General features: G+C 47.8%; 1 protein-coding gene across 1 annotated transcript in view; it reads right to left on the bottom strand.

Moving 5' to 3' along the window:
• Window positions 1-11349, bottom strand: part of PPP1R9B (protein phosphatase 1 regulatory subunit 9B) — a 97566-nt gene extending 86217 nt beyond the window's left edge. Inside the window, exon 1 of the mRNA XM_030220412.1 lies at window positions 9744-11349. Within this exon, the coding sequence (XP_030076272.1) occupies window positions 9744-11063 (1320 nt within the window). The 5' untranslated portion in view covers window positions 11064-11349. The remainder of the gene's footprint in view (window positions 1-9743) is intronic.
• Window positions 11350-12985: the final 1636 nt, after the last annotated feature.

Raw genomic sequence — 12985 nt, 5'->3', positions numbered from 1 at the left:
TAACTAACTTGTTAGTCTCACACATACACAAGGAGTGGCATGGGCTGCACATACTGCAGCAGGACATGTTTATCCACTCCTACCCTAGCTGAGATCATATTTAACCATCGCTCTGACCTCATGTGCTACTTTCATTAAATTAGTCCTTAACATAGTAACATAGTAGATGACGGCAGAAAAAGACCTGCACAGTCCATCCAGTCTGCCCAACAAGATAAACTCGTATGTGTATACCTTACCTTGATTTTTACCTGCCTTTTTCAGGCCACAGACCGTACAAGTCTGCCCAGCAGTATTTCCCGCCTCCCAACCACCAGTCCCGCCTCCCATCACCGGCTCTGGCACAGACCGTATAAGTCTGTCCTCCACTATCCTCGCCTCCCAACCACCCACCCCTCTTCCCCCCACCTGCTCCGCCACCCAATTTCGGCTAAGCTTCTGAGGATCCATTCCTTCTGCACAGGATTCCTTTATGCATATCCCACGCATGTTTGAATTCCGTTACCGTTTTCTAACTCCTCTTACTCTCTTACCTATCTATATGTTCCATTTTTGCTTTACCCTTCGCTATCAATTAAAATGTTCTATTACGTATTGTGTTGACATTGTAAGTAGTATGCTAACGCTATGCAAATTACTGTAGTATGCGAAAGAGGCTCATTTTCACTTCCATCCATCTTGTTTCGATAATATGGGTTTCCCTGCCCCTCCATCGGGACGTTTTGCGAGGACGTCCTCAACAAAACTTGGGCGTCCCTTTCGATTATGCCCCTCCATGCCGTACTTTGTATTATTTGAATACTAGTAAAACATGCCCGTTTCTGGAGCAAATGAAACGGACGCTAGCAAGGTTTTCCTCCCGAACCCCCCCCCCTCCCTACCCACCCCTTCGGCGCTGTGAAGCCACTGACCGCCATTGCTCCGCACCTCGTCAACGCACGCCACCTTCATCTCCTGAGTCGTGAAGCCACTGACGCCATTGCTCCGCCCTCGCTCTGCGACGACATTGCTCCGCACTTGACGTCATCACGTTTGACGCGAGGGCGGGGCCCAGAGACAGTGATTTCGGTGGCTTCACCACCATGAACCATTCGAACCCGAAGGAAGTGACACTGACGTCAGTGTCCTCAGAACGTTGAGGGTGAGTGAAAGGATTAAGTCCTTGGTTGGATAACGTTTTGGCTAGAGGTGTCATCATTAGGTTGAAAAGGGGAGGCGGGGGTAGTGCTGGGCAGACTTGTACGGTCTGTGCCAGAGCCGGTGATTGGGAGGAGGGGCTGGTGGTTGGGAGGCGGGGATAGTGCTGGGCAGACTTATACGGTCTGTGCCAGAGCCGGCGGTGGGAGGGGAGACTGGTGGTTGGGAGGCGGGGATAGTGCTGGACAGACTTGTACGGTCTGTGCCAGAGCCGGTGGTTGGGAGGCAGGGCTGGTGATTGGGAGGTGAGGATAGTGCTGGGCAGACTTATATGGTCTGTGCCAGAGCCGGTGGTTGGGAGGCAGGGCTGGTGATTGGGAGGTGAGGATAGTGCTGGGCAGACTTATACGGTCTGTGCCTGTGCCAGAGCCGGTGGTTGGGAGGTGGGGCTGGTGGTTGGGAGGCGGGGATAGTGCGTGGCAGACTTATACGGTCTGTGCCCTGAAGAGCACAGGTACAAATCAAAGTAGGGTATACACAAAAAGCAGCAAATATGAGTTATCTTGTTGGGCAGACTGGATGGACCGTGCAGGTCTTTTTCTGCCGTCATCTACTATGTTACTATGTTACTATGTATTATATAGGATTTGTACTGCTGCAATGATTTATTCTTACTGTAAATAATAACTCCTAATAAATAAATAAATATTTAAAAAAAAACACTGAATTACCTACTTAACCCCCATCTACCATCCCCCCTGCATCCTCCGTGTGAATGTGCTGTGACCCTGGCCCTTTTGGCACGCCCCCCAGCGTCCGTGACCGTTCTGTTCCCCCCCTATGTGTGTGTTGCCAGTGCACCCCCTTCCACCCCCACCGATGTCGTCGCTGCCGGCGCTCCCCCCTCTCCGAAGGCCCCCCCACCCCACTGACCTGCCGAAACAGAAGATTTGTGCGTCATGTGAATGCCCCTGCAGTAGGAACCGATAGAGTGTAATGTGTGCTCCGCCCTCGACGTCATTGCGTTTTGACGCAAGTGCGGAGCACATCTACAGTGCAGTACAACGTTGGAGCTGAGAATGTGCTCCGCCCTCAACGTCATAACGTTTGACGCGAGGGCAGGGCTCACAGACTGTGATTTTGTGTGGCTTCAGAGCTTCGAACTTACGAACCTGGCTTCAGTGACATCAGTGCAAATAGTAACATAGTAACATAGTAGATGACGGCAGAAAAAGACCTGTACGGTCCATCCAGTCTGCCCAACAAGATAACTCATATTTGCTGCTTTTTGTGTATACCATACTTTGATTTGTACCTGTGCTCTTCAGGACACAGACCGTATAAGTCTGCCCCGCACTATCCCCACCTCCCAACCACCAGCCCCGCCTCCCACCACCGGCTCTGGCACAGACCGTATAAGTCTGCCCAGCACTATCCCCGCCTCCCAACCACCAGCTCTGGCACAGACCGTATAAGTCTGCCCAGCACTATCCCCGCCTCCCAACCACCAGCCCCACCTCCCAACCACCGGCTCTGGCACAGGCACAGACCGTACAAGTCTGTCCAGCACTATCCCCGCCTCCCAACCACCAGTCCCGCTTCCCACCACCGGCTCTGGTACAGACCGTATAAGTCTGCCCAGCACTATCCCCACCTCCCAACCACCAGCCCCGCCTCCCACCACCGGCTCTGGCACAGACCGTATAAGTCTGCCCAGCACTATCCCCACCTCCCAACCACCAGCCCCGCCTCCCACCACCGGCTCTGGCACAGACCGTATAAGTCTGCCCAGCCCTATCCCCGACTCCCAACCACCAGCCCCGCCTCCCGATCTTGACTAAGCTCCTGAGGATCGATTCCTTCTGCAAAGGATTCCTTTATGCTTATCCCACGCATGTTTGAATTCCGTTACCGTTTTCATTTCCACCACCTCCCGCGGGAGGGCATTCCAAGCATCCACTACTCTCTCCGTGAAAAAATACTTCCTGACATTTTTCTTGAGTCTGCCCCCCTTCAATCTCATTTCATGTCCTCTCGTTCTACCGCCTTCGCACCTCCGGAAAAGGTTCTTTTGCGGATTAATACTTTTCAAATATTTGAACTTCTGTATCATATCACCCCTGTTCCTCCTTTCCTCCAGGGTATACATGTTCAGGTCAGCAAGTGTCTCCTCATACGTCTTGTAACGCAAATCCCATACCATTTTTGTAGCTTTTCTTTGCACCGCTTCAATTCTTTTTACATCCTTAGCAAGATACGGCCTCCAAAACTGAACACAATACTCCAGGTGGGGCCTCACCAACGACTTATACAGGGGCATCAACACCCCCTTTCTTCTGCTGGTCACACCTCTCTTTATACAGCCTAACAACCTTCTAGCTACGTTGAGGGTGAGTTTTATATATATAGATTCCTTCAGGATCGACAGCAACTAAGCTCTGGTTTATAGATTTGAGCTTGCAAGGCAATGTCTACTAACAATTCTTTGATGATTCACACTGCAATTAGTTTGCCAGTAGGGACATAAGAACACAAGAACATAAGAATAGCCATACTAAGTACTTGGCAGAACCCCAATTCGTAGCAATATTCCATGCTACTAATCCTGGAGAAATCGGTGGCTTCCCCCATGTACATTTCAATAATCTCTACCCTCATCTCCCCCTATGTTCCCGCCCGTAACCTCCGCTCACAGGACAAATCCCTCCTTTCTGTACCCTTCTCCACCACTGCCAACTCCAGGCTCCGCTCATTCTGCCTTGCCTCACCCTATGCCTGGAACAAACTTCCTCAACCCCTACGCCAAGCCCCCTCCCTACCCATCTTCAAATCTCTGCTTAAAACTCACCTCTTCAATGCTGCTTTCGGCACCTAACCTTTCGAGAAATATAGTATGCCCTATCAGATTGACTCTACACTTGTCTTTAGATTGTTCTCTTGTCTTTTAGATTGTAAGCTCCTTGAGCAGGGACTGTCCTTCCATGTTAAATTGTACAGCGCTGCGTAACCCTAGTAGCGCTTTAGAAACGTTAAGTAGTAGTAGTAGTAGTAGTAATAACAAACTATGGACTTTTCCTCCAGGAACTTGTCCAAACCTTTTTTAAACCTTTACTAACCACAATTACCACATCCTCGGGCAACAAGTTCCAGAGCTTAACTATTCTTTGAATGAAAATATATTTCTTCCTAGTTGTTTTAAAAGTATTTCCATGTAATTTCATTGAGTGTCCCCTACCTGGTCTTTGTACTTTTTGAAAGAGCGAAAAATCGATTCACTTTTACCCATTCTACACCATTCAGGATCTTGTAGACCTCAATCATATCCCCCCTCAGCTGTCTCTTTTCCAAGCTGAAGAGACCTAACCTCTTTAGCCTTTCTTCATATGGGAGGAGTTCCATCCCCTTTATCATTTTAGTCGCTCTTCACAGAACCTTTTCTAATTCCGCTATATCTTTATTGAGATATGGCGACCAGAACTGAACGCAATACTCAAGATGAGGTTGCACTATGGAGCGATAATATTCTTGGTCTTATTTTGCATCCCTTTCCTAATAATTCCTAGCATCCTGTTCGCCTTGTTGGCCGCTGCCGCACACTGGGCAGAAGATTTCAGCGTATTGTCTACAATGACACCTAGATCTTTTTACTGAGTGGACCCTACTCTTTTCCTTTGATGGCAGCTGCTCATCGCTGCCCCCCAAGAAACCGCTGGCCTAGGTAACCCACGTAGGCTGCTTAATGTTTAAGCCTGCCCTGCAAAAATCCTCTTTTCTCTCTTTGCCAGTGGCTCTGTTAGGTTCCCAGGTTCAAAACACGCAGGCACAGACTCTGGAGTAATCATGAGCCCTTGGGCTGCTGACGAGGAGAGGCAGCAGCAGGCAAAACCCACCAACCAACACTGGGATAGAACGCACCGGACTGGTATGCACTGAACTGGAACTCACTGGACTGAAACACACGGGACTGGAACCCACTGGACTGGTACACACTGGAAAGGAACACACGGGACTGGACCTAGGCTTCACCTATACTTAGCCGCCGTTCCCCGGGGGTTGAGCCCCCTGGTGCAGGCAGCCGGCAGGGCTTGGAGGAAAACTGGTACGGGAAGTAGCAGGCTGGAACACCAGGAATCAGGATTCAGAAGTGCCCACAGGCACCTAGACAAAAGCAGGGCAGACAGGGGTTCAGGGTACTCAGACAGGAGAGAGGGGAAGCCAAAAGCAGACAGGATTCAGAAGTGCCACCAGGGACCCAGACAAGAGCAAGGCAGAAGTGCTAACTGCACCAGGAATACAGGGTTCTCAGACAGGAGGGAAAGGGAGCCAACAGGACTGGAATCAGGATAGGATTCAAGGCAAGCAAGACAAGGCAGAAGTGCTAACTGCACCAACACTAACCTGGACCTTTGGCGTTTGCAAAGGCCCTGAATGGAAGAACACCACTTCCTTATCAAGGGCCTGACTGATGATCTCACAGCTACAGGACTCAGGCAGAAAGCATACTGAAGCACAGAGAGGCTTATCACACACAGGTGCAGTGTAGTGGAGTAATTAAAGCCACGCTGGAAGCAGCCAGCACACAGAGACAGAGACAAAGCTAACTCAGGAAGAACAGACAGAAGCCAGCTAAGAAGCTGACCACCAGAAATAAGGTAAGTTTGAGAGGGGTCACGACCACAATCGTAACAGGCTCTCAACCTAGTTTTTGGTACACACCCAGCCTGTCAGGTTTTCAATTTACCCACAATGAATATGCATGTGATAAGTTTGCATACAATGCTAATACATCTCATACACATTCACTGTATTATCTACTGATTAGATCGACTAAGTTTTTTTATATGTATGTAAATATATCACAATATATTAATGTTCATTACTCTTTATTAGTTACCATATCCTTACTCACAAACATTAGATCTCACACATTTCCCATCAAATCTCCTTAAACATCAGTCACCTGATCTTAACGATACACAATTGTCCCGCATTAAATGCAGTCCACATCATTTGCGCTTAACTGAGTGGACATTGGATTATGTACTTTGAATACATCGAAGAATATACAGGTGGAGCAACCAGTGGGGTTGTATCACAGAAGATTATTGTGGAAGCTCTGTCGAGCAGGGACTGTCTCTTCATGTTCAAGTGTACAGTGCTGCGTACGTCTAGTAGTGCTATAGAAATGATAAGTAGTAGTAGTCTGTAGGATTCCGGAATCTTTGCTAGTGTTTGAGATTCTGTACGGAATCTTGCTATTCTTTGGAATTCTAGAATCTTGCTACTCTTTGGGATTCCGCACGGAATCTTGCTACTCTTTGGGATTCCGGAATCTTGCTACTCTTTGGGATTCAGGAATCTTGCTACTCTTTGTCCTTATCCCTTATTTGTCCTGTTTGTCTGTCCTAATTAGATTGTAAGCTCTGTCGAGCAGGGACTGTCTCTTCATGTTCAAGTGTACAGTGCTGCGTACGTCTAGTAGTGCTATAGAAATGATAAGTAGTAGTAGTCTGTAGGATTCCGGAATCTTTGCTAGTGTTTGAGATTCTGTACGGAATCTTGCTATTCTTTGGAATTCTAGAATCTTGCTACTCTTTGGGATTCTGCACGGAATCTTGCTACTCTTTGGGATTCCGGAATCTTGCTACTCTTTGGGATTCAGGAATCTTGCTACTCTTTGTCCTTATCCCTTATTTGTCCTGTTTGTCTGTCCAAATTAGATTGTAAGCTCTGCCGAGCAGGGACTGTCTCTTCATGTTCAAGTGTACAGCGCTGCATACGTCTAGTAGCACTTTAGAAATGATAAGTAGTGGACTGCATTTAATGCGGGACAATTGTTAAGTTCAGGTGATTGATGTTTAAGGAGATTTGATGGGAAATGTGTGAGATCTAATGTTTGTGAGTAAGGATATGGTAACTAATAAAGAGTAATGAACATTAATATATTGTGATATGTTTACATACATATAAAAAATTAGTCGATCTAATGAGTAGATAATATAGTGTGACTAATTAAAACTAAGTGTAACTCTTGTATTGATACATATACATATTCACTGAGGGTATCCTGAGAACCTAACTGGTTGGATGTGTCCCGAGGACTGGGTTGAGAAACCCTGCATACTGAGTTCTCCATATCCACTCTTCCTTTCACAGGCCCTCCATGAACCCCTGTACACTGGCTCAGCTTCTTCCTCTCAAATCTCGCTATAAACCTCACGAAGATAGCAAACGTCTTCTCCTTATGCAGTCTGCCAAAATCTCATTTGCTGAATTCATTTAGCCCAGCAAAGATCCCACCCTTTCCAACACTAAACTTGTCCCAGAGCTGCCAAGCCACCCAGTTTCAGGAAGATCTCTAACAATACGATCCTGATGCATTATGGGATCTGCAGCACCGATTTCAACAAGTACAAATCCCATTGTACCCTGGGGTTAAATTTGATAGGCGGGACTGATGAAGAAACCTTCCTTCTGGACCAGGGAAACTTGCCGGTCTCACATCCCCAGTATCCCCCCCCCCCCCCCCCCCCACCCCAATAATCCTGACTTTCTCTCCCCTCCAATGCCTTTTCCCCAGGGATGGAAAAAAGTCAAGGCACAGCATTGCACTGATTTGCCCAATGTCAGCTGAGCTGGTGGCAGGTCACTAGCTCTTAAGAACCAACATGAGCCTGCCCAGACCCTCCCCAGCATGTCTGTAACCTCAGTAGCTCTGAGGCTCAGAAGGAACAGTAGCAGGTCCAGTTTGGACCACCATATGGTAACTGCAGGCCTCCAAGCCCATCTTGTGTTGGAGTGAACGAACATTTCCAGTTCTGTATATCCAGTACAGACGCGTGAACAGAGAACATATTTAGAGCTGCGATCAGCCGTGTGATCTATTCCCAGCACGTTCAGCTCAGTATCTGACACCCCTTCCTGTTACCATGTGCAGGTAACACCTAAACCGGAGATAATATAAAAGTACCTCATATATACATATACATATGTACTTATATACACACATGCACAAACACACACACATATGTATCTATACACACATTTATACATACATATACACACATATATTTATACATACACATACACAAATATATATACACATGCACATACATATATGTGTGTGTGTGTATGTATAAACATACACACGTATACATATCCACATACATATATACAAATACACATATATACATATATATGCATACATGGGTACACACACATATACACATACACAAGAATACATATATACAAACACAAATATATACGTAAATACATATGCACACGTATACACACCTATACGTACATATACATGTGTACACACACACATAAACAACACATATAAATACATACACATATACATGTACATATACACTCACACTTGCACATATATACATTATTACATACACATGTACACACACACATAAATACATACACCTGCATGCATACATTTAGATTAATATAAACATATGCATGAATAGATACATGTGTACATATATGGATTAATACATGCATAAACATACATACATGCACACATGTAAATACATGCATGCAAACACACATGAATACATATATATACACACACATTAGCATACATACACATGGACATACACATACACACCATATAAAAATGCATTCATAAACACACATATATACAGATGCATAAATACACACATGTGCATACACACACATATATGAATAAATACATACACACATGCACACAACCATTCATAAATATATATATGCACATATGTATAAATACAAACCCATGCACACACTATATATATTAATACGTACACATACACATGTACATACACACTGTATAAACATACATATACACACACACATATAAACACATTTACACACACATGCATAAATGGATACACATGTATGCACACACACACATATATACATTAAGACATACACATATGCATAAATATTTACACGAGTGCACACACACATATATGTATGCATTAATACATAGACATACTAATAAATCCACACACGCATACATACACAGATATCACACACATGCCAAGCTCAAACCATCCTGCACACTCAAGGACTAAGGTGTTTATGCCTGTCTCTCATACTCAGTAAACAGGCAGTGAGCTCAGTGCCACTGGTACCCCATGCCTCATCCCAGTATCATCCCCAGTTGAGCCCTTCCGATGAGGCCCTTGCCTTCTTGCATAGCAGGGGTGCCTTATTGCTATGTGGCAGAGAGAGGAGATAATAGCTCTGTGCTACAGCAGGAGAAGCTATTTTTGCAACAGAGAGGAAGGGGGGGGGGGGGGGGGGGACTGCTACTGCTCTTTGCCCAAATGCAGAACAGGAAGCATGTAACAGCGATGACACACTGGCTTATTTCCTGCAATGCTGAAATAGCTGCTCTCTGCAGCATAACACAAAGCCCCATTTCCTCCTCCCCCATAAAAACTCGTGGGCCATGGCAAAATACAACAGAATGGCCTAGTATATTACAGACTGAGCCAGATGGTGTGAGCACATCTGGGACCATCACTTATTATGCCAGCAAAGCAGAAAGAAGCCACAGCAAGACAGAAAGGCCAGGCAGATGGCCATGTGGAAAATGTGCCTGGACTTACTTTAATGGGAGCAGTGCTGAAGTGAATCTTTCGGCTTGGGCCCGTCTCTTCCTCCTCCGATAGGCCTGCAATTTCCACGCAGCTGGATTCGGGCTCATATAGCCCATCTGCCTCCTCGTCCTCATCCAGCCCACTCCCTCCGGAGTCTTCCCCCAGTCCACTGTACGCACTGATGTCTATCAGGTCGGCCTCTGAGCAGTCCTCTTTCCTAGATTCATCTCCCAGGTCCTCCTCCTCCTCCTCATCCTCCTCCTTCCCCACCTCTCGCTCATTGTCTGCCAGGTGGTCAGGAGTCTTTGGGCACTTCTGGCCATTTTCCAAGGTGGCATGCACAGTGACCTCTGCCTGGATCACCTCCCCTCCTGCAACGCACTCCAGGGTGGAAGTGTAGCCATCAGTCCCGGGGGCTTTAACCTGCTCTGAGTCCCCACTCTCATCCACCACCTCCACCGGCTTGATCTTCCTCACTTCCTGGACCTTGTGTTGGCAAGCAGCCTCTCGGTCATTCAACCAGCCCCCAGTCACTTTGGTTTGGCAACCCAAAGGTGGGCTCTGACACTTCTGGTCCCCTTGAAGTCTAGCCCTTGAAGCCTCTCCTTTGGCCATCTCCTGACCCTGCTGCAGGAATAGCTTGGACCTTTTGTTCACCAGCTTGGAGTTGAGGGGCAGCACTTTGGCAGGGGTCTTGTGGAGGCTGTTCCTCAGGTCGGCCTTCTCAAAGACCGCACTCAGTTGGCTGACGGTGGGCGACACGGCATCTGTGTCCAGCTTGTCCAGGGACTCGGTGCTCCCGTTGAAGCGCACCACCACGTCCAGCTTACGGTCCTGGAAGCCCCCTCGCTCCTTCCTCAGGAAAATCCTGTTGGTGGTCTCCTTCTCCTGCAGGTTCCTCTCGAAGATCTTGCGTGTCTCCTGGAGCTTGGATAGGGGTTTCTCGGGCTTGGGGTCAAAGCGGCTCACTCTCTCCGACACGCTGGTGCCCAGCTTGAGCAGGGCGCTGTGGTCCACGTTCTCATTCAGACTGCTAGCCCTGGGCAAGGAGAGGCGCACGGGTTTCTCCTTGGCCAGGTCACAAGCCCCCTCGCCGGGTGCCGTGGACCCCATCTGCAGGAACATGTTTTTAATGCGATGCACGTTAGATCCATACTTCTTGCTCCGTAATTTCCTGCTGGCATCCTCTGGGTCGCTGCCCTTGGGAGCTTTCAGGGCCTGGATGCCAGCTTCGTAGGCGTTCCGGTGCGGGGAGGCACTTCGCAGGCCACCAACGCTGCCACCCCCGCCTCCGCTGCTACTAGATGAAAGGGACTCTGACTTCATCATGATTCACAAGAGCTTCTGCTGCTCATGCAACATTCTCTCTCTCTCTCTCTGCAGTCAATTCACAACCCCCGCCTAATGCACGAAGGGGCCAGGCTCCATCTATACAGCTTGCATTGTGCAGCAGGGAATAAAAAAAAAGAAGGGTCCTTGTCTCCGGCGTCTATCAGACCATCTCAGCGAGGGAAGGGGGGAAGAGGGGGACGAGAGAGCAGGCGATGGCAGCCTCTGTACCCCCCCTCCCGTCCTCGGCCCCCCCTTCTTCCCCAGTGCTGCTGATGCTGCTACCGAGTGCACACTGGCTGTCTGGCTCCCCTTCTGCAAGCAGCCCGAGCCTGCCCACAAGGAAGGATCCCTCTGGGTCCTGCAGGGAGACGGATTCAGGCAAAGGTCCCAGGCAACACGGGACACTTTAATCAGCTCTAATTATACGCCTATAATAATAATTACCTTACTTTAAATGAGCTGCAGCCCCCACCGGGAATGACTCTTCTCCAGTCCTGGAGGAGCGATTAAGCATAGTCCAGGATGTCAACGTGGGTGTCAGGGAGCCCCCATCCCTAAAGTGGGAGGGGGTGACAGCTGGAGCTGGACACGCCCCTTTCTCATCCCCCCCCCCCCCCCCCGGCCCGCGCTGCTGTCAAAGACGAGATGGGTCTGGGGTCTGACCTGCTGGGTTTATGGAGCCCATTGTAGCAAAACCAACACACACACCTTTCTTAACATCTCCCTGCCGTCTGTACTTAGTCATCACGAAACAAAAAACGTGTGTCGGTCCCTGCCCCTTTAAATCGTGTGATTTCCCCCCCCCCCCCCCTCGCCAGTCCGTGGCCGACGCTGATCCCTTGGCTAAGTTCTGTGTGACGCCCAGCTGCACAGTCGGCTAACAATCCCCCCCCCCCCCCCCCCTCATTCTTTCTCTTTTATAAACATCTTCGGATACGGCAAGGAGACAATATAGAAATATAGTCTGAAGCTAGGGATGTCCATTTTTGTTGTCCTGCAGTCTATTATCTGGCACCACTGGTCATCTGGAAAAATAAACACAGCCTGAGCTTTATGCTGCTATTTCTCAGTGCAGTAGTCGCGGTTCAGAGATGCAAATGACAACTGGAACCAGAGTGCCCATTGGATTGAAGCTTGGACTTATGTAGCAGGAACACTCAGGCAACTTCAAGTTACACCACAACTCTTGGAGAGATCGTTTTAACTCCCCCCCCCCCTTTTTTTTTGTCGTGAACCATCTTACCCTCTCTCTGCCCCCTTCCCCTCTTTGTTTAAAGGAGGTGGTTTTCTGTTTCTGTAGTTCATCTTGGACTAACTTAATACATCTTTTGATTAGCTTTGGAAGGTAACCCTTCTTCAGATAGGAAATCTTGGAAGAGCGAGGGATAAAGTCTGGGATAAGCACAGAGGATCCTTGGGGGGATGTGGGGAGGAGGTGATGAGTAAAGCCTAGGATAAGCACAGAGAATCCTTAGCTCTGGCAGTACTGAGGGGAATGTCTGGGATAAACACAGAGGATCAGGACACAGCTGTGGCAGATAAAGACCTGTATGGTCCATCCAGTCTGCTCAACAAGATAAACTCATAGTATAAGCCTATAAAGTATGATATTTATACTTGATCCTGATTCGTGCCTGCCATTTTTAGGGCTCAGGCCATAGTACTTTGCCCTTCACTGACTTTGCTTCCCAATTACTGGTGTTGCCATCTAATCACCATGCTCATCACCTTACTTTACAACTTTTGACAGGAAATAGCTAAAGGCAAAAGTATATTGTTACTCCAGTTGGACATGTCAACCACAACATTCTACTCAACCTCCTCGATAACATAGGGATTTGCGGAAATGTTTACAGCTGGTTTAAAGACTTTCTCTTTATTTATTTATTTTATTTATTTATTGCATTTGTATCCCACAT

This window comes from Microcaecilia unicolor, chromosome 12, assembly GCF_901765095.1.
Source record: "Microcaecilia unicolor chromosome 12, aMicUni1.1, whole genome shotgun sequence".
Taxonomy (NCBI): Eukaryota; Metazoa; Chordata; class Amphibia; order Gymnophiona; family Siphonopidae; genus Microcaecilia; species Microcaecilia unicolor.
This window is presented reverse-complemented; position numbering and strand designations above follow the sequence as displayed.